The sequence below is a fragment of the Ceratotherium simum genome, chromosome 12 (genome assembly GCF_057802395.1).
Source record: "Ceratotherium simum simum isolate JZ-2026a chromosome 12, ASM5780239v1, whole genome shotgun sequence".
Classification (NCBI taxonomy): domain Eukaryota; kingdom Metazoa; phylum Chordata; class Mammalia; order Perissodactyla; family Rhinocerotidae; genus Ceratotherium; species Ceratotherium simum.
Genome location: NC_141911.1, coordinates 70,676,911 through 70,702,013, shown reverse-complemented (window position 1 = coordinate 70,702,013; position 25,103 = coordinate 70,676,911). Strand labels below are relative to the sequence as shown.

The window sequence follows — 25,103 nt, the reverse complement described above, 5'->3', positions numbered from 1 at the left end:
GAGAAATGTAGGCTTCTACAGAGCTTTCCAGGTCTTCCATGGTCTCTTTACTTTCCTGTTTTTACCTTTCTTTATAATGAAAACCATGCTCTGCCTTGAGGAACCCAGGTGGGCTGAGGCACAGGATTTAAGGCACAAAGAGTTGTCTAGGCTTTGTGCCCCCCCACTTGTTTGCCCTCTACCAAGTCCCCTCACACCTAAGGTGCAACAAGCTGATGGGACTAACCTGCTGAAGGTGCAAATTCTAGAACCTTCCTTCTCCCTAATTTTTCAATATTTAATTCTTGCTACCAGGAAGTGCTCCCCTAAATCTCTCAGGCTGTCTTAGGCTATTTCTTGAACTTGTTTTGTTAGCACTAAGCAGAGATATAATAACCAGGAACCATTGTATTTTAAATACATATCAAAATGTCTAATTCTAGACTTTAGACCTCTACACGGAAATTGTATTAAGAGTGTACCTAGGTGTCATTTCTACAGCAGCACTGGGCATTGAGTAAGCTTCCTGTTCTTAGGCATCTGCCCTCTGCTGTAACCACATGTCCCAACCGCAGGTGCCTGGTTAAATGTTTCTCCCAGTCTTGCCTTTGCCTTCACACTACAGGATTATTTCACTCCTTTCTATAGATTCTTGCTTAAAGACAATTTCACATAAATCTCAAAAGAAAGTGGTAATATTCTCTTCTTATGCACTAGTAAACAGTGAGCAGAGTTGCAAGGTGTCATTTAAGTAGCCTGTTTACATTATCCTACGCAAACTTTTTTGAAATCGTATAAAATATACACACAATTTTGTTACCACGCGGTAGAGAGAGAAATCAATAGGTGTCATTTCTAAATAATCTGAAGGGCATGGAAGAAAGGAGTTTTATTAATAAAAGTAGAGAATTATGAAATTATTTTTCAGGAACTATTTTTTTCCTTCTCATTTCTTCTCATGGTTTTCCTGTAATAAGATACTGTGCTTCCAAATCTAGAAACATTTTTGTTGTTGTTGGCAAGGAAATATACTGTTGACTTTGATTGTAATCTGTTTACTTAGAATGAGATCTCCTGTATCATTTAGAAAATGCTGTGTGGTTTGGGGAGTAAAAGTCAGGCAGTTAGACCCAGCTTCTGCTTTTCTCTCTCGTAGACCAGCCTCTGTTCTTAGGAGAGACTATAAGTTCCAATATCAGACTTAAATGTCTTGTAAAAATATTACATGGAGTGTTTTTTTTTTTTTTACGGTTTTCAGAAACCTCTGACTTCAGTAGGTAATCTGTGCAGACTCTTATTACAGAGTAATAAGTACTAAAACCTACGGGAATCAGTTTCTAGGTTTATAAATCTTTGGGGTATATAAGGGAAGCTGGGAATGTAGAAGCAGATAATTGTCACTGTTGTGCAGGTAGGCTGTTAGATTTAACCTTTCTGATCAAGCCCCCAGGGTGTTCATAGAAAACACGTGCTGGCTGCTTTTGTTCGCCCACTAAACCTGGAACAGGTAGTGTTAGCACAGAATGATTCTCATGACCAGACAGCTATTCTGGGCAGTTTCTCGTGAATTAACAGAATTAGAGTCAGATGATCAAAAGTACAAATGTGTTTCAATTATAGGGGACTTCTTTTGCTCTCCTGCCAAAGCAGATAAGCATTTTAACGCTAAGACAAGCCTTCAACCCACCGTATTCTTTGAGGCCATGGGTATCTCATCCTTCACTGGCGGAAAGTTCAGAAAGGTGGGGAGGGTGGGAAATAGAAAATTCCAGCCTAGTTCTTTCTACTAAACACTGAAAACACCTGGATAGAGGAGGAAGAAACCTCCTGGGGAGTCCCCCCACTCCCACCCTCCAGAACTTCTCTGAGCTCTCGCAGATGTATCAGGACTGGAGTGGGAAAGGGGCTTGGGGCAAGCATGACCCAGCATTTGGGAAAATGCGTGATGTGTATCTATCTAGTCCATCTAATCTACCCACTCGCTCATTGATTCCTCGTTTGTTCGCTTGTCCGCCTCACCACGTATTCCACGTTGTACCTGGATTATTGGGTTGTCTTTCCCTGTGACGCCACCTCTGCCTGTCTTTGAGATTCCTCTTCTCCTACGGGATAGCTTCTGTCCTTCAACCCAGGGCTGCAGTTTGTCTTTCCAAACTCTACTGGGATCAGATCTGACCATCGGAATTCTCCAGCCACCAACAAAAGGATTAATAGCTAGGAAATAGAGGCCAAGTTTTAAGAGGCCAAGTTTTAAAACATCCTATGGAACATTTTGCAAGTCAAATGTTAGTGAAGGTACTTTATTGTATCAAACTTAGTTAAGTCAGAAAGAGTTGATACAGGCTGAGTAGTCTTCCACCCTCTCAATATGCTGTACTCTGGACCGCAGATTATCCCTTCTTGTGAAATACTCCTAGTCCCACAATTTATTGTCTTCAAATTTGCACAGCTAATATTTGCCCTGTGTAAATAAGTATTCATTTCAACAAGTATTAAATGGTCTACTTTGCCAGTTAAAGTGATCAATTTTTTTTTAGTGAGAAAGAAAACAGATCTTTTCTTACTTTTAATCCAACTCATAGTAAATTTTGATAAATTCTTTTAGAAAATCCATTTGTTTTTTGTCATATTTAGTTACAAGTTTGTTTTTGGGGCACAGCTTAACACAAATTTTGTTAAACAGTTTGCTTTTTATTGGCTGGTTCTTGATCTTATCTGTAAAAAAAACTTAGAAATGTGTGTTACTTCAGAATCACTGCTAAAGAAGCGCCCAGCTGGTAAGTACAACACTGTACAGGGATAAGTGAGCCTGGAAAATCATAACAGAGCATAGGATATTCCCTGGTTTTCTAATTATTTAGAAACTATGTATCTCAATGGGCTATAGCTTTTTTTTTGTAAAACAGCTTAATTGAGTTATAACTTATATCCTATAAAATTCATTTGTTTTAAGGGTACAGTTAAATAATTTTTAGTAAATTTGCAGAATTGTGCAAACATCATCACTACCTAATTTAGAACATTTCCATCACCCCAAAAAGAAACTTCCAGCCTATTTGCAGTCACTCTCCATTCCCACCAGCAGCCCCAGGCAACCACTGTTGATAAGCTGTATCTTTCTCTCAGAACAACTGGATGCAGAACTGAAGTTGTCCAATCTACCTTAACACGGGATAGTAAATAAGTACCAGAAATCAAAACGTTTATTCTCTACCCAAGCATATCCCCCAAAGTTCAGAAGTAGTCATTGGTAGCTGCTTTTTCAATTCTTTTACATTAAAAAAAATTTTTTTCCCCAATCCATTTTCAGAATAGTGTCACCAAGTTACCTTATAAGCCTGCTCATCTCCCTAATTTAGATCTATCATACCTATACAGATGTGGGACCTTTAATCATCTGACAACGACTTATTTCCATGTTTTATTGGGAAAATATTTTACAAATATCCATGGTAATTTTTTAGTAATCAGTGGATCTCCTTTTCAGTTTTCAAGAACTTGTTGGTAAAAATATTTAGCAAATTTTGTGGATGCTTCTGAAATAGAAGCCCATGACTCACAAGGCGCCCTTGTATCCATAAGCATGTTAATACCTACCCATTTTAGGTGGGAAAATTTTTACAAGCAAGTTAAGCTCTAAGACTGTTAAAAAGGAAAAGCTGAGATGTCTTGGTCTCGAAGAAACTTTGTAGGCACGAAATTTCTTAGCTAAACTGGATCCTGTTAACATAGAGATATACCTATATTATAAATTTGATATGGTGGTTTATTAGTAACAGTAACTATAATTAAATGGCAGATATGGGTAACAGGGAATATTTAACAGGCTGCTTCCCCCTTCCCCATAAGAGATGTGAATTCTATATTAAATTTTTTCTAAGTTTATATTACTTTTTGCAAAATTACAAAGATTTAAAAATGCCTGTAATGTTATCTGGAGGACTTTCCTATGTATTTATATATCTCTCTTTTTAAAAAAGCTCATAATTGATTGTCTCTTAATCTTTTTCACTGACTATATTGTTGACCTCTGACGTATAATGGCACTAGAGGTGGTGGTGTGGCATTAAGAACATGGGCTCCTGAGGTCCGATTCCTGGTTCAAATCTGGGCTCTGCCACTTCGTACCTGTCTGACCTTGGGCATCTCACTTTATTGCAGTTTCTTTTCTTTAAAATATTTCCTAGGGTTGTTATGAGGATTAATTAGAAAATACACAGTACCTGGCACATAAGTAACATTTGCTGAGAACTATAACATTGTGGCTGTTTTATTCAACAACTTGACTTTTTAATGGCTTTGTGGTGACAACTGGGTTTTCTTTGTTAAGGTCTGAGATAGATTTTCTGTCTGTTAAGAAACTCATCAGCTCTTTGTTTCCATAGATATTCAATTCAGTTCTGTTTCAAGACTTAGTTTTTCTTAAGCCTTTGAACACCATATAAATCTCTTTTATTCATAATTCCAATTTGTAAATATTTTAAATACATTTTCTTTCATTCAATGTTTAACTTCTGTCTTCAACAGATTACGTCTTTTTAAATAGTACAACCCATATATAAACTTAGATAAGTTTCCTTTATTTTTAAACTGTATTTACACAGTCAATACATCTTATCTTCTTATCTACTTCAAATGCACAACCAGGCCAACATAGAAATTTAGCAGAGCATTTCGAAGCCCTTGGCCTGGAGCTCCTGTCTTTGCTCAGTCTCCTCTGCAGGATGTGATCAGTGAACCTTGAGTCAGAACTGCCGTGGGAGCCTCATGGGGTGGGTCGTAAGTCACACTTGGACATTTCCTATAGCCTTGAATATCTGCCGAGTGGCCCCTGTCCCATTTTTCGTAAACCATCACCTCTGATGTGAATGATTGAGATTCTGCATCTCCTATTAAGATCTAGGTGTGAACTTAATTGGATCCTGCATCCTTCTTATGTAGTATTTATATCCTTGTCTCACAGTTTTGCAGTCACTATATCAAAACCGTATTTTGTAATATTAAGACAACCATAATTTATCTAATTATAATAATTATAATTTAACTAATCCCCTGTTGTTGGATATTAGGCTGTTTCCAATTTTCTCTTATAAATAACTATGTTGAAAGTATACTTGTAGAAATATTTTGTGTACATCCTTATTTCCTTTGGATAAACTCACAGAGTGGAATAACTGGCTGGCATTACCCCAGTGTCAGTTATGTAGTGTGGGTTAACGTCTATCGGGGCAAACCTACTGCTGCTCCCATTTGACTCCCAGGGGAACCTTAGAATCATTTCATAAAATTAGGGGAAAAATTCTGTTGGGATTATTAAGAGAAAGTGACAAATGTTATATTAATATGGTAATATCAAATCCTTTATGGTATAATAGAGGTGGTGGAAATAACACAGAAGCAGAATGATGTGTTTTCTTGTCAAGCTCCCTTGACAAGGGATGAAGAGAGGAGCAGCCGTGGAGGACTTTTCCTCTAGATGTTAAAACACACACTACACAGCTACGATGTGCTATTGGCATTGAAAGAGCATAGCTGTATATACCTCTGTTCCTGCCATTGAGTACTCCCTCTCCCAGCAGTCCAGGTGGATGCTGAATTTTATCAAATGCCTTTTTGACTTCACTCAAGATGATCATATCATTTCTTTTTATATGTTTGTATTTTATTACAATAATTTTCTAATTTGAAACCTTGCATTTCTGGAATAAATCATATTTAGTTCTAAAAAAAAATACTAACAAAACATCAGTATACTAAAAGTTTCAGAGTTTTGTGCTTGCCTTCAAAAGGAAGATTAGTCTGTAGAGATCTTTAACTTTTTAAATATCATCTAGGTTAACTTCCAGTATTTTGCAATGTGAGAGGACTTGGAAAGCTCTTCCTCTGCTTTGTGCTCTGGCACAGAACCCTAAACAGACAAACTAATGGGATTGCCGTCCATCAAGAGGAACTGTTGTGGCTTTTGTCACTTTCCCAGACACTTACTGGTAGGAAAGGATCAGCATAGGAATGGGTATGTTGTAATCATCACCTTGATGACAAACATTGCATCTCAAGATTGTTGACACATGATGAATGTGCTTTGTATATTTAATCTTCTTAATGAAATCCCAAGGAAAATATCAACTCAGCCACTAGTGACGATACACAGGCTTTGCACTCACAGAGTGCTCTTACCCCTGGGAGTACAACACTCTTCATGATTAATTATTTCAGTCATTCTCACAGTTGTCCCATGAGGTGGGTGACTGAGTGCTTCCTCTTAGAAAAGAAAAAGGTAACTAATTGTATTTTCTTCTGTTCTACATTCTGTGTTCTAGAACTGAGTAGCTACCTTATAAAGACCATCTGTGTGTCCACTGGTGGACCTGGGTTTCAAAGTCACCAGCTTCTTTCACATACGAACACCAGGCTCGGAGCTGATGTGGAGGAATAGAGTTGGAGGGAGTTGGGCTGAGAGTTTGGCGGGATGCCATGAGTGGGCTAGCCTGGAGCTGGAGAAGAGAGAAGGCAATGGCCAAGTTAGTGCTTTGGTGCCTCCATTAGAAGTGGTAATCCAGGGTGTGGAAGGTTTGTTTTTGAAAATATCTTCCCGGAGCACCTCTTCATTATGCTTACTCTTCCCACAACGTTGTTGTTGGGGTCCTGGAGAAACCCATTGGTCCTGTTTTACAGAGAGGGCGCTGCTCCGTCCTCATCCTGCTCTGATGTTTTAGTAGCTGGGGGCTTTTCAGAGGGACAAGAGAAGGCTGAGGTGTCCAAAATCTTCAGGAATGCCTCTTAGCCGGTCTCCATCCTCCAGCCAGCCTCCGTTTCTCTGCCAGGCTCGCTGTCCTCTTGCTTCCGCTTCCCGAGAAGTGGACGCATCTCGTCAGGGAGCAGGGATGCGTCTAAAGCTACGTTCCTTTCTGGTGCTCGCCTCCTTCTTCCTTTTACAATATGCCATTTGGTCATTCTAGTTCTCTCTTCAGTTAGACGGCAAGCTCTTTGGGTGAACTTTCAGGTCGGTGTATTTTTGGTTTTAACTCCTTTTAGTTAATTGCCCCCGTGTATCCCTCAGCGCTGGGGCATTGAGTGCACAATAAACACTTGTGGTTGATGTATTTGCCATCCACCACTGTCAACAAATATCGCCTGTTCATATTGACTGTGCCATGTTAACTTTTTTCTTTCATCAAAAAAGGCTTAGCTGTCACCACTTTGAGTTTTTCCTCCTCCTTATTTTTTCTTGAAGTTACTGAAAGGAAGGCTTTGAAATGCAAAGGATTATGCTTAAATTGTGCAGTGTACTCTGGGTGGGGACTAATTACGAGGTTTGAAAACCTCTTCAGGTGGCTGGGCTCTGTAGTGGGACTAAAATACCCGCTTTCCTAAATTGAGAACAGCTGGGGCCGTGTTGCTAGCAAGTATAAAAGAGTTGGTGCTGGCCCTCTGTTGTGAAGAGGTCTTTGCTCTTTGGAGCCTGTGGAGCTGAGGCTGAAGGCACCCTTTGCTTGTCAGTGTCGTGGTGGGTAAGTGCCCCGAGCTGGGCCGCTGGGTGCCAGTTTGTATTGTTTGGTAGCAGTTGCGGTGGCTGCATCATAAATGTTGTTAGCTACTAATCACCCTTGTCAGTTGTAGTAAATTATTTTATCCTGCAAGTAAGGGATAGAATGTGTTACCTAAATGAGACATAGCAAAGGCTTTGTATATCTTTTTACTGTGTTATTTTGCAGGCTGTCAGCTTTCCTTCTGTATGATGTGCCTCTCTGAATATAAAAGGATAAACTGATGCAGTGCCATTGGAAATATCTTGAATGTGTAGTTCTTAAATCAGTTCTTGAAAGTGGTCGCTTAAAGAGACTCCAGTTTTTTAATAAGAAAACAGAAAGTTGACTATTTTGACAAATGCAGAGAATAACAATTATTCAATGTGTGTAAGCAGCTCATCACAGCTTTTTCTTCTTTCTTTAAGGTTCCTAGAAAAGATGCAGGCTTGGGAAGGGATGATGTGCTCTCTGGGGGAGGTTCTGGCTTATTATGACTTCATGGTTAGCAACAAGGAATAGTGTCTGATGCAGTGTTTGCAATGTTGGGTCCTAACTTCTAGTTAAAGAAACTTAAAAGGAATTGATTATTAAAATGTTCCTATTTATACCAACTCCAGCTCAAAAAGAGAGGAATGCCAGGATAAAACAATTCAATATTTTATAAATAAACTCCATCTCAGCAGCTTTAACTATGTTCTGACGATGTATTTATAAAGCAAATGGCTTTGGTATTTGTTTCCTTATTTTGATAATGTTTTGTTTTGGGTGGTTGGCGGTTGGACAAGCACAATTTCTGAACAGACTTTCGTTTTGTTTTTACAGGTGGGATAGTAACATCTTTTGGGGAAAGAGAATTGGCTTGCTTTCCTGAAAGTGGCGAATGTACAGCAGAGCTGCATAGGAGGAACAGTAATCAGATGGCCACCTTCTCCATGTGTGCTCGGAAACAGAATCGGCTGTAAGAGTCCATGTTGATCTTGGAAATTGAAGGATTAAGAAAAGTTAAGTTTCCACAAAGAACAAGAACTTTTCCATCTCCCTTTTGATCTGAAGACCGAGGACAATGGATATCATAGAGACAGCAAAACTTGAAGAACACATGGAAAATCAAACCAACGATCCTGCAAACACTTACACGAGACCTGCCGAACCTGTTGAAGAAGAAAACAAAAATGGCAACAGTAAACCTAAGAGCTTATCCAATGGATTGCGAAAGGGCACCAAAAAGTACCCAGACTACATCCAAATTGCTATGCCCAATGACTCGAGGAACAAATTTCCCCTCGAGTGGTGGAAAACGGGCATTGCCTTCGTGTACGCACTTTTCAACCTCGTCCTGACAACCGTCATGATCACAGTTGTACACGAGAGGGTCCCTCCCAAGGAGCTCAGCCCTCCACTCCCAGACAAGTTTTTTGATTACATTGATCGGGTGAAATGGGCATTTTCTGTATCAGAAATAAATGGAATTATATTAGTTGGATTATGGATCACCCAGTGGCTGTTTCTGAGATACAAGTAAGTAGGTCTCATGTGTTGCTTGGGTTTGCCATTAGTTTGTATTTAAGTGAGAAGATATGTCGTTGAAATGATCTTTCTTGGTTTTATCTGGTAAATTCAGCCTTACCCAGGCATCTCATGAAAGGAAGCAATAGAAAGATCTACCACGTTCAGCAAATCCAGACACTATTTGAGAAGTGTTTACTGGGCAGCTATGTAGGAAAGTATGGAAGTGCTGTGGCACGTGATTCAGAGTTTATGAATTGAAGGTGCAGTTCCTGATTTCAAGCAGCTTGGCGCTGTGGTATTTGTATGATAAATCAGGAGGCAGGGAAAGGAGTAACCTTCACTTCTCATGCTTGTGTTATTGTAGGCTCTTGACAGCTGGGGAAGGAGTCGGCTGGGAAGCTTGTTCCTCCATTGCTCATAACATGCTGACTACGTGGGTCCATTGTCAGTAGCATGGGTTCAGTTCACTCCTGTTCAGGAGTTCTCCAATTTTACATTTCTTTTCCTTTTGCCTATTGGCAATCCAGTCGCCAGAGTTTGTTTAAGAAACTGAATTTAGACATGGATCCATGTGTCTTGGGTGTCAGATTTCTAAAGTAAATGTGCTGTCTGGTTTCCCTGTGGCACCACAAAGGAGCTCTCAGTCCACTGGCTTCCGTCTCCCCGTTGGAACAGCAGGAATCAGAAAGTAGGAAGGCAGGCACTTTGGCTTTGAAGACACGTAAAAATAGGACATAGCTCTGAAGTGGTTATTTTTGCTTCCCTGTGAATTCTGAGTGCTGGTCCATAAAGATAAGGCCCCACAGTTCCTCTTTTTATCTCACTCATCATTCAAATGTTCTTTCTCTACTTAGATTCTAGTAATTAAATCACTAAAATATGTTTGATCAAAACATTGCCCGTAAAATGAGGCTTTTGAAAATGTAACGTATGCTTAGTCAATACAATTCAAAAATTCAGAGTCAAATGGGATTTCAGTATTAACGCCACAAGATCGTTTCTAGAAGAGAGAATTTATGCTGTTGTTCTTTCAGTTGCTTGTCGCTTTGAGATTAGATGGATTCAATTTATGTTTGCTAAAGAGTTCCCCAAACGCAAGTTTGCAGTTTTGAAAACTTATTCCACAAACTCAAGTCATCCTTCAGCATTTTCCTTAATAGGTGTAAGTAAAAGACACAGCTGTCAATTGTCTTTTACTTAGTAGAGGAACTTTCTGCTGCTAAAGTTGTTAGTTACGGCATGCTTTCGGCTAAAAGCAGAAAATATATTTGCTGAACTTGAGCATTTTTCTTTTTAGTGTCTGGAATTGACACTGAGTATAAGAGAGCCTGCTTGGGCCAAAGACTTTGCTTTCTCCTTTAATTTAGAGCAACGTTTTATTCACATGTGTGTGAAAAAAGAAATTTCCCAGGGTCTGGTGAGTGGCTGCTTCCCGCCGACAGTCTCAGGTTATTTGAATCTTCATCTGGAGAGTTGCAGTTAACTGCCTGTCCACTGCCGCCTGAGATTTCACCGTGTCAGAACTTGTGGTCACGCAGCTGGCCACACAACCTGTCATCAAAAAATTGTTGGGGAGATCACACTAATTTTCCTTTTTACTTTTGAGGTAGGACTAGATCTATATTTTAGTAACTAGTGGAGTAATTTTTATAACCTGTTTTGAACATCTCAGCTGACAGAGAAATCCTACTTGCTCTCTTAAAAGCACCTTCAAAGCTATGGAAAAAAAAAAATTCATCAGCAGTGGTTATTTTTCTAAATAAGGCTGCAGAGTGCATGTTTCGCCTTCGAAGTTAATTTTCTGCTCTGAGTACAGCCAAGCTCGGAGTGCTGGAATGAATGGAGTTGGCTCATAATAATTCCTACTTGCGCTTTCACCTTGGGTAACAGCATGGAGCACAAGTCAACGCTCCTTTGGGGCCTGGGGTCGAATCAAGGGTGAGTTGTTTTCCACTGAACCAAATGGAGAGACTCAGCACTGTTGATCACCTGTTCCTTTTCAGTTCTAGAAAAGGCAGAGCTAGAACAGCAAGCCTTTGAAAGGAATGCCTTACAATAAATAAATGCTTTCATCTGCTAGTCTAGGTGGTGTCCCTCTGTATATTTTGACCCCAGAAACCCTGGAATCTTCTTAAAATAGCTACTGGAGGCAGGCAGCTAAAATTACACTTGTACATAATTCTTTAAGTTAGAAGTCCCAGCAGTTGCCTGAAGTAGACCTCAATCCATGTCAGACCACAGTCTTGGAGAAAACTTAAAATATGCCACATGCCTGAAACTGCCTGTTCTACCAGAAGTCTTTGATCAGTACTAGTTTTGAAAGTTTGAGAGCTTTGAAAACAGGTGACCTGGAGTGGTATAGTTTATGTGTTAGGGAAGTTACAGCTAGTAATCCAGGGGCTTCATGGATCCCACTCTCCTCTCAATCCCCAGAGCCTGGAGTTCATAGGCTCGCCCCTTAACTCCAAAACAGAAAAGGAGTTGTCATCTTCAGCTGAGAGTGAGGACACGCCCGACCCTGATGCCCCTTCAGGGCACCATGAGCAGTGGTGCACATGGGCAGAGCCCTCCCCACACTTCGAGGACAGTGTGCTCAGAGTCAGCCCCTGAGAACCGCTGCCTTAGTCTGAGGCCTCAGGGGTGAAGAACAGGGACTAACGTTAGCCAAGACAACTATCTCCACCCAAAAATAGAAAGTGAAGAAGGACTTGTGGGATTTTGTTTTTGCCTTTTTTGATAAAGATTGAATAAAATAAGGGTGAACTAATCAGTTTACAGCCTCACTATTAAATGTCTTTAAATGCACGAGGACACTTTGGACATTCTTTGGAATATAATTCTCTGAAAAATCTATTTATCATAGACAAAATAGTTCATGGCCAGGTTGTCAGAATACTTTTGGATGGTCCTCAAATAAACCTTGCTTATATAACTGTGGTTAAATGCACCATCCCATTTCCTTGTGTGTCCAATGACGTAATCTCACCTTCGCTCACTAGTGAATTCCTCTGTGACCGCGCTCGATTAATCCTTTGACGTGTTATTGAGAGAGGGTTTTATGAGTGCAGCGAGTTGACTGACAACGTCGAGCGGTTCAGTGAATTCTCTGGCAAGGAGTGCCTTTTTAGGAGGGGTGGTTATTTAGAAACCTTAGGCTGCTTTCACTCCCCACCCTACAGACTCGTTCCTTTTAGGCCCTAGCCCACCCGCATTCATTGCAGTATGGGAATCGTTGTTTCTGAAAACAGCCGTGCAACCTCTCCATGGGATTGTGGGGGTAGGCAGCTCACAAACACGCTTTGAACTGTGAAACTATGGTCTGTTAATGTCATTCGGTATTAATCATTCTCTATTCTGTTAAACATTGCTGACTATTGCATTAGGAGCAGAAACAAGCAGTAAACTTGTTTGTCCCTGTCCCTGTTTCTCCTTTAGGTCAATAGTGGGGCGCAGATTCTTTTTTATCATTGGGACTTTATACCTGTATCGCTGTATCACCATGTATGTCACCACTCTACCTGTGCCCGGAATGCATTTCCAGTGTGCTCCAAAGGTAAGCACCTCTGATCACTGATTAGAGGAAACCAAGCCAATGGTGACTGGACACCTGCTCTCTAGTATACGCTCTAGTTGTTGTTGGTGCCATCGAGTGGACTCTCACCGCCCTGTGCACAGTGCAGGGAACCCTGCCTGATCTTTCCGTGCCATCCTCTCACGTTCCGGCGCTGTATCAGACAATGCTCTGCTGCTATTCATATGGTTTTCAGGGCCAGGTTTTGTGGAAGTGGTCCAGGTCCTTCTTCCTAGTTTGTCTAGTCTGGAAGCTCCCACTGAAACCTGTCCACCACAGGTGACCTTGGTGGTATCTGAAATCCTGGTGGCGCAGCTGTCAGCATCACAGCAACAGGCAGCCCCCACAGTGTGACAACCACAGATGGGTGGTGTGGTTCCCTGATCTGGAAATGAACCCCAGAGTGCCCACTCTTAACCACTAGACCGCCAGGGCTGGCTATATATTCTTCTAGACATTTGCATATGTGTTAACTGTAATCTAGCATATTGTGTTTTTCTTTAGATTTTTTGGCAAGAAATTAAAACATATTCATAAAATATATGTCTTTGTCCATAAAAAAATTCATTTTCTACTGTGAGTTACGATGGGGTGTTTGAGTCTTTGCTTTTTTGCCCTCTCACTTACTCATTCATGCATTCATTCTACAGGTATTAAGCTCCTGTTATGTACCAGGCACTGTAGGAATAGCAGTGACTAAAACAAAGTCCTCCTCCTAGAGCTTATGGTCTATTGAGGGATGACAGCTGATAAATAAATTCATAGCTTGTCACGTGGCGTAAGTCAGGCAGCTATCAGATGAAGAACAGGAAAGCTGAGTGAGGGGAAAGGGACTCTGAGGGCAGGTGCTCTCTTACGGCGAGGTCAGAAAGTCTTCTTTAATAAGAAAGCATCTGGGCAGGAACCAAGATGAGGGCTGAGCTATGTGGACGGGGTGAGAGCTCCAGGGTAAGAAAGCAGCTTCGTCACAGTGGGTTCAAGGAAGAGCAGGAGGCCAGTGTGGCCGAGAAGAGTTGTGAAGGTTCAAGGAGGTGCAGCCACAGATCCCATAGGGCCCTGTGGCCCACTGTAGTAACTTGAACCTTGGTGGTGGCAGTGGAAGTGAGATGTTGTTCAACTCAGGATGCATTTTGAAAGTAGGGCCAATAAGACGTGCTAATAAATTGGACTTGGGTTTAAGAGAAAGAAGTCAAGGATGACCCCGAAGTTTTTAGCAATTGAAAAGACAGAGTGGCCTTTTGCTGTGAGAATAGATACTGAAACTGTCATAAGCAGGATTATAGTTTCTCCAGGTAGAGTCATTTCTCGAGAGAGCTGTTAATCATCTTAGACCTCAGTGTGCCCTGGTATATAGAAAAGGAAACTAACAAATCATGTGCTTTCTGGACAAGGGAATGAAGTCTAACATTTTACTGAACACTAGACAGATGTCGAAGGTGGAAGGAGAAATAGAGTCACTTTGAAGAAGTTGACAGTCTCTCACCAAATATAGGTGTGGTTTGGAGAAGCTGTAATTTCCCAAAGCCATCAAAGCAGAAGGTATCTGTAATTAAAACAGTGTACATATCAAATTTGAACATTGGCTTATTTTTAGTGAAACCCATTTAAGGCATGGGAGACGTTCAGAAGCATAATAAACACTTCTAAGGGGTTATTGCAATGAGTTGAATGAAGAAATGGCCACAGAAAAGAAGGCAAGCCCATCCTAGTAATGGATGAGGTTTTTAGGGATGGATTGCTATGATTACAGAAAGAAAGTAAATTAAAGATCATCCTCTGTGGAAGAGTTGCAATTTTCAGAAGCCACATGAGTAAACGTAGCCCGGGATAACCAAGCTACAAATACTCACAGCGGAAGCTCTGGTAGCATCCTTACCAATCAGTGCCCGTGTTCAGTTGTCAAGATTCTTCCTGAAGCAGAAGTAGGCTGTAGGTGCTGCACCGTGGTTCAGTAAAACAAACACAGATCACTCTGTGTGACTAGAGGTGACGAGGTGTTACAGCAGTCAGAACTGCGCTCTCAGTGCGGTTCAGCTGCGGGCTTTGAGTGCTCCTTCGATTGCTGTGGTTATAGGCTGTTAGACAATTCACTCGTCGCCTTTGTTGCTGACTCTTAGAAGGCCCTTCGTGACTATGAGCAATGACGGCGTGTGTATACCGCAACCACTCGCTGTGGGAGGGCGTTGGATCTGGTCAAGGATGCCTAATTCAACTTGCCCTCCCTGGATGTGGTCGCCGCAAGAGCCATCGCAGGGACAGGTCCCTGGTGAAATCCTTGCTTTCAGTTTTTCAACTGCCTCCTCCCGTATCTGTCCCGTGGTTCACTTTAGGTCCTCTGCTTATGGTTTGCTTGAAGCCCCCAGCCCCAGCTTTGGCTCGCAGTCACAAAATTTGTGTTCTGAAAAGCGTGTTTAAATTTTGGCGCAGTTGTTAAGACTCCCATGAAATGGCTTCTCAAACCCATTTCGCCACATTTGGGAATGTTGGGCGGGCATTGCTGCGTCCCTTCCCTGAAAGAGCTTGCCTCTCACCCTGGCCACCGATGTCCCAAGGCCTTCTCTTCTTGTTCAAAGGCCCAGTGTGGATGGTGTGGCTTCTGGTTTGACAGCAGCCAAGTTGGGCTCTCTTGTACCTGATTTCCTCTCCTGGGAACTGGGGTGTGGAGGCCGCAGTTTGAGGAACCCTGAGAGCACCACGCCCTGTCTGCTTTGGCTCCTGTGACTGATGTTTCTCCTCCTGCTCTTCTGCGTCTGCAATTCTGTGTCCAGTAATGGCATGGAATGGTGTCTGAAGAGGGAGGGAGTTAATAGGATGAGAGTGACAGGAGTGTGTGTAGGGTCCCAGTGAACTAGAACAGAAGCAGGAAACAATCTGTTAATCCTGACTCTCACTGTTATCCCTCTTCCTCAGCTTTCTTTCTACCCTCCTCTTTGCCTCCTCCCTTGAGGTTGTGCTGAGCATGTGCTGAGCGTGAGCTGACGTCTCAGGACAGCGGGGGCAGATGGAGGAATGGAGCGAGTCCTGGAGGTGGCATCAGCGGCTGTCAGAGGTCTCCACTCAGCAGCCCTGCTGACAGAGGGGAGGAGAGAGTGTGTGGCTCAGCGTAGCTCCCCGTTTATACCTTTGCTCCATGTCACCCCGAGTAAAGGGACTGACGGCTTTAAGTGTTTCTGCCCTTAGAAAATGACAGTATTGAGTCAGGATGGGTGAGTGAATAAAACATTACGGTGGTTTGGAATGAAGAATAATGTGTCCTTTGAACCCGGAACACGGTGGCTGGGCAGAGTGTGTACCTTTCTGTCTGATCTCAGTGTGGACGGTTGTTTGTACCAACCGCGTGACAAGAAATTCCTGGAGGGCTGTGGTTGGTCTGGTGAAGCACAGGCTGGAGTCTTGTCCTCCATGTCCAGGGCACATCGCACTAGTGTGTGGAGTCTGCAGCCCATCCTTCCTGGGGTTCCCTGGGGTGACCTGTAGCTGTCAGCAGTCCTCTCCCTCGGTGTGGATCCTGGACTGCCCTCTACCTTCTGTCTCTTCAGGACAGGATCACCTGTTACTCGGCATGTTTGGCTTAAGGACTGTCAACTCCTGATAGAATACATATGTTCTCTTGGTTTCTGTCACCTGGGCCTGCCCTAAGCAAACTTTTGAAGAAGGTCAAGTTTCTTCAGAACCTCCATTTTCTCACCCTACCCTCTAATCCTGCTTTCCATCATTTTCTGTTGCAGAGCCTTATTCTTAAAAGCCTATTCACTTGAAACTACACTGATCTGAAGCCCTCCGTCTGGCCCCTAACATTTCAGTATTGCAATTTGCCATGCCAACCATTTTGACCAACTCAGCCCACTAGTCCTTCCTGTTTGCTTAAATTTTAATGAGATATAAACTTTTGATTATTGCCTCAAACTCCTGCTCTGGCCCATCATTGTTTCCTATGTCATCGTGATGGCTTCTAGGGCCTTCCACACCCTCACCAAGGGAGCTCTCTCCTGACCCCTTGCCCCAGCACACAGGTTATTTCTCTGGGGGTTGTTTTTCCTGATCGAAGCTAGTCATTTTTAAGGCTCCCAGCACATCCCTAATCCATCATTTTCAAACCTATTTAAATTATGTAATGTGTTGCAGCTCCCTTTTTGACTGTTAAGTGTTTTGATCAGATATTAATACAGCTATAGGCTGCCCACTTAACGCAAGGTATGCATACACTGGAATCTTAGTAATGTGGTATGCAGCTGAATCAAATATTACCATGGAAACCCTGACTTCCCCCTGCAAAGAGGAAAGAAAGTAGCTTTGATCGTTTTAGTGCTTAGCTGTGGTGAAATCATTGGTTATTAATATTTTTAAAAGCTTTGCCCAAGGACACAACACCACCAAAACATATTATTAGTAACATACTGAATAATTTAAAACGTGTCACTAAAACTTGCCAATATGATGAATAAAACCCAGTTTGAGGAGCTTCTCCATTGGATTCTTTTTGATTTTTTAAGTGAAAAAGAAAAAAAATCTCAAGTTTTTTCTTAGGAAAAAAATCTAAGTATCACGAAAATTAGGCTGAAACATGATTTTTATCAGCTTGTAAGTTTTCTTCCCGATCTTCTCGTGTCATTCAGCTCAACGGCGACTCCCAGGCGAAAGTGCAGCGGATCCTACGGTTGATTTCCGGTGGCGGACTGTCCATAACGGGATCGCATATCTTGTGTGGGGACTTCCTCTTCAGTGGTCACACAGTTGTGCTGACACTTACGTATTTGTTCATCAAAGAATGTAAGTAATACCTCATTCCCACTTTATTGGTTGCTGTAGTGGGAGGGATCCTGAGGCCCCAAAGCTGATGGGAGCCCTTATTCTGTTGGAATTGATGGCAGTGAAAGAGACAGATATACGTGTGTGGGGGTTAAATCATTTCAGCTAGTATGTGATTGGAGCCCTGAAGGCTTAAAGCCGGCCCTGGCTTCTCTCTAACATTTAGCATGCCTCCGAAATGTCTTCCTCCTTCGTTAGTACTTCTCAAGGTAGGAAAAGCTGTTTTAACGTTAGAACCAAGAACAACAATTGTTAAGTTTATTGCAAAAAGAATCGGTGTGCTCTAAAGCCAAATGTAAATGACCTTTGAATGAACTTGCATTCCATCATTCCAAATAATTAATGTTTTCCCCCTTTTAAAACGTTTCCTTGTCCCACTTTATTCCAATTTCATCATTTTCCAGCCGCCTCCTGTGCTTTCATAGGCATCTTCATGGAAGGAACACTGCCAGTGCTGGTCATCTTCTTCTTAGAAGCAACAAGGAGGCAAGGCTGTGCATAGACATCTTTCCGTACTTACACACTTAATCCCATGCTACGAAATCCCTGTGCATCCCAGCAGCTCCCATGGCTGCAACAATGTCTTGTTCGTTGTGCGGCCGTGTTTGGTGTTAGCTGCCTGGCAGATCCCTTCCTGTAGATTTCTGAGGTTTGTACATTTAGGTCCATTATCTCAAAATCCTTTTGAAGTGGTGATGCTTCTGCCTTCATTTTGCACAGCCGGCCTGAGTTAACCTTCATCCTTAGTTCCAGCACACCCCATGCCCATGTTTTCAGAGGTTGGTCTCAATTCTCTTCACTCACCTGGCGTGTTGTAAAGGAGCTCTTTCTGCTGAGACCAGCAGAAGGTGGTCCCTCCTCTGTCCTGCTGCCTCTTCCGTCCTCTCCTGGCCTGTCATCAGTCCAAACGGGTTTAGCCCATCAAGGTTTACCTTCCCGTGGGGCAGAAGAGAATTCTTGCCCCATAGGTGTCCTGGGGTTTTAGGTTTAAGTTCTGCTTTGAGGGTAATATGACAGAGAGTTTGGATTCTCTCTAGTAGAAGAAGTCAAGTCTTTTTGTTTTGTAAGAATTGTATAGCTTTCAAGTTGTTTCCTTTTAAATACGAACTTGGAGTAGGGAGCAGCGTGTCGTGTGTGGCCTTGGCCATATGTGACTTTAGGGCGGAGAGCGGCCTTCTGCACCTCTCCTCTTATTTCTACTCTCATGCTATTTGGGAGGTGGTGCTGGGGAGGAACCTAGGGCTGTCTGTGCCCCAGTGTCAGGGGATAGTCTCTTCTTTACATGTCAGTCACTCCATTTCTAATACATAGTCACTGGTTGTGGGGAGTGGGTGGAGGATTTGCACCGTGTGTGGTTCTGACTCTAACTTTTGCCAAGGAAAGTTCCATGTGTGTGTAACAGCAAACATTTCCCAGTCCAGAGGTGCATTTGAGTTGTAGGATCTTCTCTAACCTGAGGATCCTAAGAAGCTTAGAGCAGAAGATGAGGATGAGGGCGGGGAGGAGTTACATGTTAGAGTGAAGCCACTATGGGTTGAAAACCTTAAAGTAAGGAAGAGAAGACACCCAGGAAACTGAGAGTCAGTTTTATAAAATAACTGAAGACCAAGTGATGTTAACAATGCTAACGACTAGACACAGCACTGACTCTGTGCCAGGCACTATTCTAAGCCCTTGATGCAAATGGGCTCATTTGATCCTGTGGCCACCCAGGGGGGAGACTCTCCCCATTTTTCAGAGAGGAGACTTAAGCATAGAGACAGTGAGTGACCTGGCCACAGCCATGGCCACAGCGGGTAATTGGAGGGTGGGGCACTCAGACTCAAGCAGGCCGACTCCAGAGGCTACCCTGTTACTTTCTTGGCTGTTGAGGATTTTTGGAAACCCAAGTGGTCTGATCAGAACAGCTAATGCATGATCAGGGTATACTACTCGTTATGGTTCTTTCTTTTACCTCATAGCAGGGCCACTTGTGACTATTTTTGTCCTTTAATGAAGGCGATGCACTTTGTAGACACATTTTCTTTCCAAGATGTGATTTTTGGCTTGAGGATTTTAAAATTGTGTAAGTTTACATGCAGCAAGGAAAAAATCGCATTCCGCTTTTTCCAGTCTTCAGTGAGAAATAAAATGGCGAATCTGTAGCACGTAATACAGATGCGACTGCAGAGCCAGTTCTGAGCATAAACAGGGTGTCCGTGGTGATGCCCGTTTCCTACGCAATTAGGAAAAACAATCACCTTCTAAATTGTACCATGTTACTGTTCTTAGTAAGCAGTGGTTCCAGTGGTTTCTTTGAACATTCAGCTTCTAGAATTAGATGCATCACTTATGTATTGTTTGCTTTCCTGCCTTTTGGTTGGTTTGGACTCTTTCCTTGTTTGCTCCACTGTCATGAGTAGATTTGAATTTAGTCATGAGAACGTGGGACCAGGATCATTTTGTGGGTTCACAAAGCCCCACAAAGAGAGGGCTTTACACAGTTGTGCACATGTTACCACTGGGGCCTCAGTTCCTTATAAAATTATCCTGGAGAGATCAGCCTACCAGTTAGTACCAAATGTCTTGCTAGAGAACTTTTTTTTTTCCCCACTTTGCTACCACACAAAATCCGTTGTCTGTTATTCAGTGACAACTAGGGCAGGATCCCCCACAGACAGTGAGTTATTAGTGTTATGTCATCATCTTTTAGCTCGATGTTATCTCTGTGGGTAAAATGAGAGAGCAGAGGATTACCATTTTGCTGTTTCTATCCCCGAATATTTTATATTAAATCTTTTCTTTGGGTCAGCCGATGTTCTCAGTTAATGAGCAGTGATCCCAGTGTGGCAGCACAATGGGGATACATTTTTATGGGAGAGCTGTGCTAGTGTTTCCAGCCATCCTTAACCTCCTTTTCAATTCCATGGGTAGTAAAATGACCATAAGGCCACCTCCTTACTCCTTACTGGCTTTGACTTGGCCTCTTGTGGATAAATAAATAAAAATAGTTTTGGTTCGCCCAAACATTTTGAACTTTTAAGGAAATACCAGATGACCTATAAGCAAAGGAAGCAGAGTTGGTGTGAGACTTTAGGGAGGGGTGAGGTCTGTGGTGCTGGAGAATGCATAGTTAGTGAAATCTCCAGGTTTCTAAATGCTAGTTCAATTCTTAACATTCTGAGCCTAACAGAACAGTTATGGGACTGGATCTAGCCCCTCAGGCTACAACAGTAGGGCCACTCCCAGCTTTAAAATTCTAGGATTCTATGAGTTATCTGAGAATGAGAACTTAGTGGCAGGATGAACCAAATGAGAAATAATGAGCTGCACATTTAAAATTAGAAAATTGGCCTTTCGAATACAAGTACAGGTTTATTATCTTACTGTTCCACTTGAGACCAAAAGAGCAACAGCTATTTTTCAAAAAAATATTTTTTATTTGAATGATACCTGATTTGGTATTTCAAGTCAAGGTCTGGAATGGATCCTTTTGCTATTCAACGATTCTTCCACACTTGAAAGTAAATATCACTGTAAATGTAGACACACTTAAATATGAAATTTTAGTTTATTAGATTAACTTTTATTGTGAGCCAATAAGCTTTAAAATAGGAAAAAAAAAAACAAAAACGTTATTCAAGGAAAAGAAAAGTTAACTAGAGATGGACTCTGGTCCTGTTTATACCCGTGGCACTAACTGGTGTGGGGAGGTGTGGGTGTAGGATCACGTTTAACCTGGGAGCGCTCCAGTTCTCTCTTAGGGCTGATCAGTGTGTGAGCCTCACTAGGAAGGCTGGAATCCATAGTGAATGGGCAAGAATTCTAAGCCTTTCACTGGAGTGTTTTATAGTTGCTGTTGGCATTAACAGTATAAAATTGCTGAGAATCAAAATATTGCCAGCCACAATGCCATTTTTCTCCCCCTGGAGAAATCAAAGTTTATATAAGACCTGAAATTGCTCCTGCTTTCTCATTTCCCTGATTTTCATGGAAAACTACTTTTTCTCTTGACCCCTGCTGTTTTTCTTTCCTGTAGGGTCCCTTATGTGAGCCAGTCTGAGCCGATTCCAACCAACCTAATAAGAAACAGTTCTTTTCTCTTCCTTGTTGAACAGCCTAGCAGTGGGCAAGGCAGGAGTATCTAGTGTCACCAGCCTCCCCAGGGAATGGCTGTCACCTGCTGCTGGTGGTCCCCCTTCTCCCTTCCTCCCTGAGCAAATCCTGGGCCATTTAGAGTGACTCGTTTGGGTTATCAGTTGTCTCCTTCCGGTGACTTCCTGGGCCCAGATTACTCCACTTTAGGTCGTTAGGATAGACTGTAATCATTAAATTCATCTCTGGGAATCTTATTAATTCTATAATTTTTCTGCCGTCCAGATTCGCCTCGTCACTTCTGGTGGTACCATTTAATCTGCTGGCTGCTGAGTGCCGCCGGGATCATCTGCATTCTTGTAGCACACGAACACTATACTGTCGATGTGATCGTTGCTTACTATATCACAACACGGCTGTTCTGGTGGTACCATTCAATGGCCAATGAAAAGGTGAGAGCCGTGAAATTATCCTTGGATAATTTCTTTAAATGCAGTGGACCCCTTTTCACACAGCAGGGTTTTAGAGAGATTAATGGGAGTAACTGCCGTTGCCACCCAATTGTATGGTTTAGGTGAATTCACTTCAACTTTTGTCCATTACTGCTTCTTAAAATAAAGAACATCACAAATATAAATGAATTTAAGGATAAAAATGCTGTATAGAGAGCACGGTGTTGAAGTAATTCAGTTATTTATGCGAGAGTTGAAGGAGCATATATGGGAAATTAAAATTTAGGAACCCTCTCTGTAGAAGCATTGTGCTGCAGGCACAGAAGACACTCCCTTCCCTCGAAGAACTTCATTTTGAGGAAAAGATGAAAACTCGTTTAACAAGTCAAGCAAAATCAGTAACTTCTATCTGGGGCATCTTTTGGTGATACTGTGCTCTCTGGCTTCCCTTATCCATCCTTCCTTGTTTCTGCTGCCTCCTGGTCCGGGATGACCTTTGTTTCTTCTCCCGTTCGTTCTGAAAGAGCTAGCTCCAGTGCCACCTCTTCTGGGGAGCCTTCCCTAACTGCTGCTCTCTTCCTCTCGTCCCAAGATGGAATGATTCCTCCCCTTCTCTGTGTTTTCCTGGCCTTGGTGTGTGCCCTTGGTGTAATAGAATGAGTCTGTGTACCGTGACTTACTTATCTTTGGATAGTCTTGCCATATTGTCTGATGCATATAATGTTTGGAGAATTTGTGAGTGATTGAAATACGGCATTCCCAAAGGCTCTAAATCCAACTTGCATGTAGTGGTGTCCGCTAATAAATGCCTGTTTGGAGATTTCTTTGTCTTTGTAGCTCTGTTTCCTGTTTCCACAACACACTTGTGTTTCCCTCTTCCTTCTTACACTTCCATCTAGACGTCTACTGATGCCACTGAACCCAAAGTTGCCTCTTTCCTCTGAAATATGCAACATTGTGAGCCCTCCTTTCCCTCTGCCATCTTCCTTGGCCATGGATCTGACCACTCACACATCCTGAGAATCGCTCCTTCTGGATAACTCACATCCATTCCTGAGTCTCCACTCTTCCCAGAAGTGCAGGCAGAAGAAATAGCTTGAGCTACCAAGAGGGAAGAGGAGGGAAGGGCATTTGGGACGGAGTCGTGTCCGAGTTAGGGAAGAGGTGCAAAGAACTACTGCCTTGTGGCCCGGATTCCACTTTCTGTTACGTTACGAATGACAGTTTAATTAAGAAAAAAATTAGGATGCAAATCATGAAAGATATATCTCATCTTACTCTCTTCCCACCTTTTACAGAACTTGAAGGTCTCTTCGCAGACTAACTTCTTGTCTCGAGCGTGGTGGTTCCCCATCTTCTATTTTTTTGAGAAAAATGTACAAGGCTCAATTCCTTGCTGCTTTTCCTGGCCGCTCTCCTGGCCTCCTGGCTGCTTTAAATCTTCGTGCAAAAAGTACTCACGGGTCCAGAAGATCGGTGAAGATAATGAGAAATCTACCTGAAGAGCAAAACAGAGGCACCAGCTCTGATACCAAAAGCGTTTACGCTGTAACCAAAGGTATAGTTTTGTCTTTTTATTTTAGGAGAACTTGACTGGTAAATGAAGCAGTGGACCAAATTTGGTGCAAACGATTAGCAAGATGAACGAAGTATTACCCTTTGACTGGTTTTTGTTCATCCTGAGAAAGATGCATTTTCCTGCAGCTCTTCCTCCGTTGGTGATGAGGCCACCCTGGGATTTGACTCATGAGCTTGTTCAAGACGTGCCAAAAGACATGCTGCTCCTCGCCCCGCTCTTTCCCCACCCGAGCCCGCGACAGAATTTTTTCAGGATTTTTTTTCCTCCAAGGTCAGAAGAATTTGTTAACGTTTTAAATAAAATATCTGGATATATACGGCTACTGTGTAAACAGAATAACCTACGTCGAGAATGGTTTATAGCATCTAGCTCATGAGTGAGGGGAGATCCTGGGGTGTGAGTAAAGGTCGGGAGAACCTGGTGTCGGCCTTCTCATGGGGAAGGTCAGGCTCAGATCTGGGCATGCTCGCTGCTGCTACCACCCCATGCACTATGTGTCACTTCTACTTTTCCTTTAACTGATACTTCCATATTTACTTTTATTTTAAAAAATGAACTATTTGCCACACCCCACAGATTTTACATTTGTGTAAATATTTCACTGTAAACTCTGACAGATACACAGGAAACATAGGGCTGTTTCTGTTACTGAGGGGCCCTTGTGTATGCACCTGTGTGCTGGCTGCCTGGTACCCTTGCATCTGGTACCCCCAGGCAGGCCACTGCTCGAGCGCAGCTGAGAACACCTATGTGCGGGAACCGATGCCCCAGCCGCCTGGGGAACAAGCCCACTTTCTCTCCCAGGTCGTGCCCTGTGTGAGATCTGTTTTAGAGCTGCTAATTGGAACTCAAATACAATTGGTCACATTTCACTGAAAACAGTTTCTTCCCAGTTACGTTGTACTTTGTGAAAAAACTGAGATGGAGCCCAAAAGTTGAATGCATCCTTGCCTTTTAGCGAGAGACTCAGCTTCTTATAAACGGGTCCTAAGGGTATAACGCCACAACCGAGCAGTTTTCCTCTGACCCTGAAATTACCCCACGGTGCTGCACTATAATCTCCTGTGGCTCAGTATGTTAGCTACCGCTACTCAGTAAAGGGGAATAAGGGGGATAATTGTTTCTTAAGTTCTTTGAGGTGATGCAAAAAGGTGGATTTTTAAAAATCTGATCAGATTTAATGCCATCAGATTTAGTGCATTATTTAATGCTGTTGAATCTTTTGGATAATTCTTGGCTTAATTTCTTAAGACTTCTAGTAACCTTAGAAAAAGATTTAAGGTTACAAAATCATTAACACTAGGTCAGAGGGCGGAGAGGCCAATGGGGTGGAGGAAGGAGGCAGTTACATTTATATTGAAGGTGAAGATTTCCCTCCACTTAGAATGAAAAACATCCCGAAATTTGTCATGATAAACTGGTCAGCCTTGATTCGGTACACAAAATTAACCTTTGCATTGTTGGAGAGAAGCAAATACAAATCTATTCAGAAGGGTCATTATCCTTTGGTGCTAAAATTCTGGGTATGTTTTCCATATGGCTCTTTCTCTGTGTAACAGAAGAATCACTAAGGGAAAGGTAGTTGAATTCAAAGGTAGGAA

General features: G+C 42.4%; 1 protein-coding gene across 7 annotated transcripts in view; it reads left to right on the top strand.

Moving 5' to 3' along the window:
* SGMS2 (sphingomyelin synthase 2) overlaps positions 1-23,821 on the top strand; it is a 72,815-nt gene extending 48,994 nt beyond the window's left edge. For 6 of the 7 annotated variants that reach the window (XM_087437754.1, XM_087437755.1, XM_087437757.1 and 3 more), the window contains 5 exons: positions 8,331-9,026; positions 12,453-12,570; positions 17,205-17,358; positions 21,757-21,923; positions 23,222-23,821. In XM_087437754.1, the coding sequence (XP_087293880.1) occupies positions 8,572-9,026; positions 12,453-12,570; positions 17,205-17,358; positions 21,757-21,923; positions 23,222-23,425 (1,098 nt within the window). In that variant the 5' untranslated portion in view covers positions 8,331-8,571 and the 3' untranslated portion in view covers positions 23,426-23,821. The remainder of the gene's footprint in view (positions 1-8,330; positions 9,027-12,452; positions 12,571-17,204; positions 17,359-21,756; positions 21,924-23,221) is intronic. The other variant, XR_015553851.1, reaches the window with a different exon arrangement.
* The last annotated feature ends 1,282 nt before the right edge of the window (positions 23,822-25,103 follow it).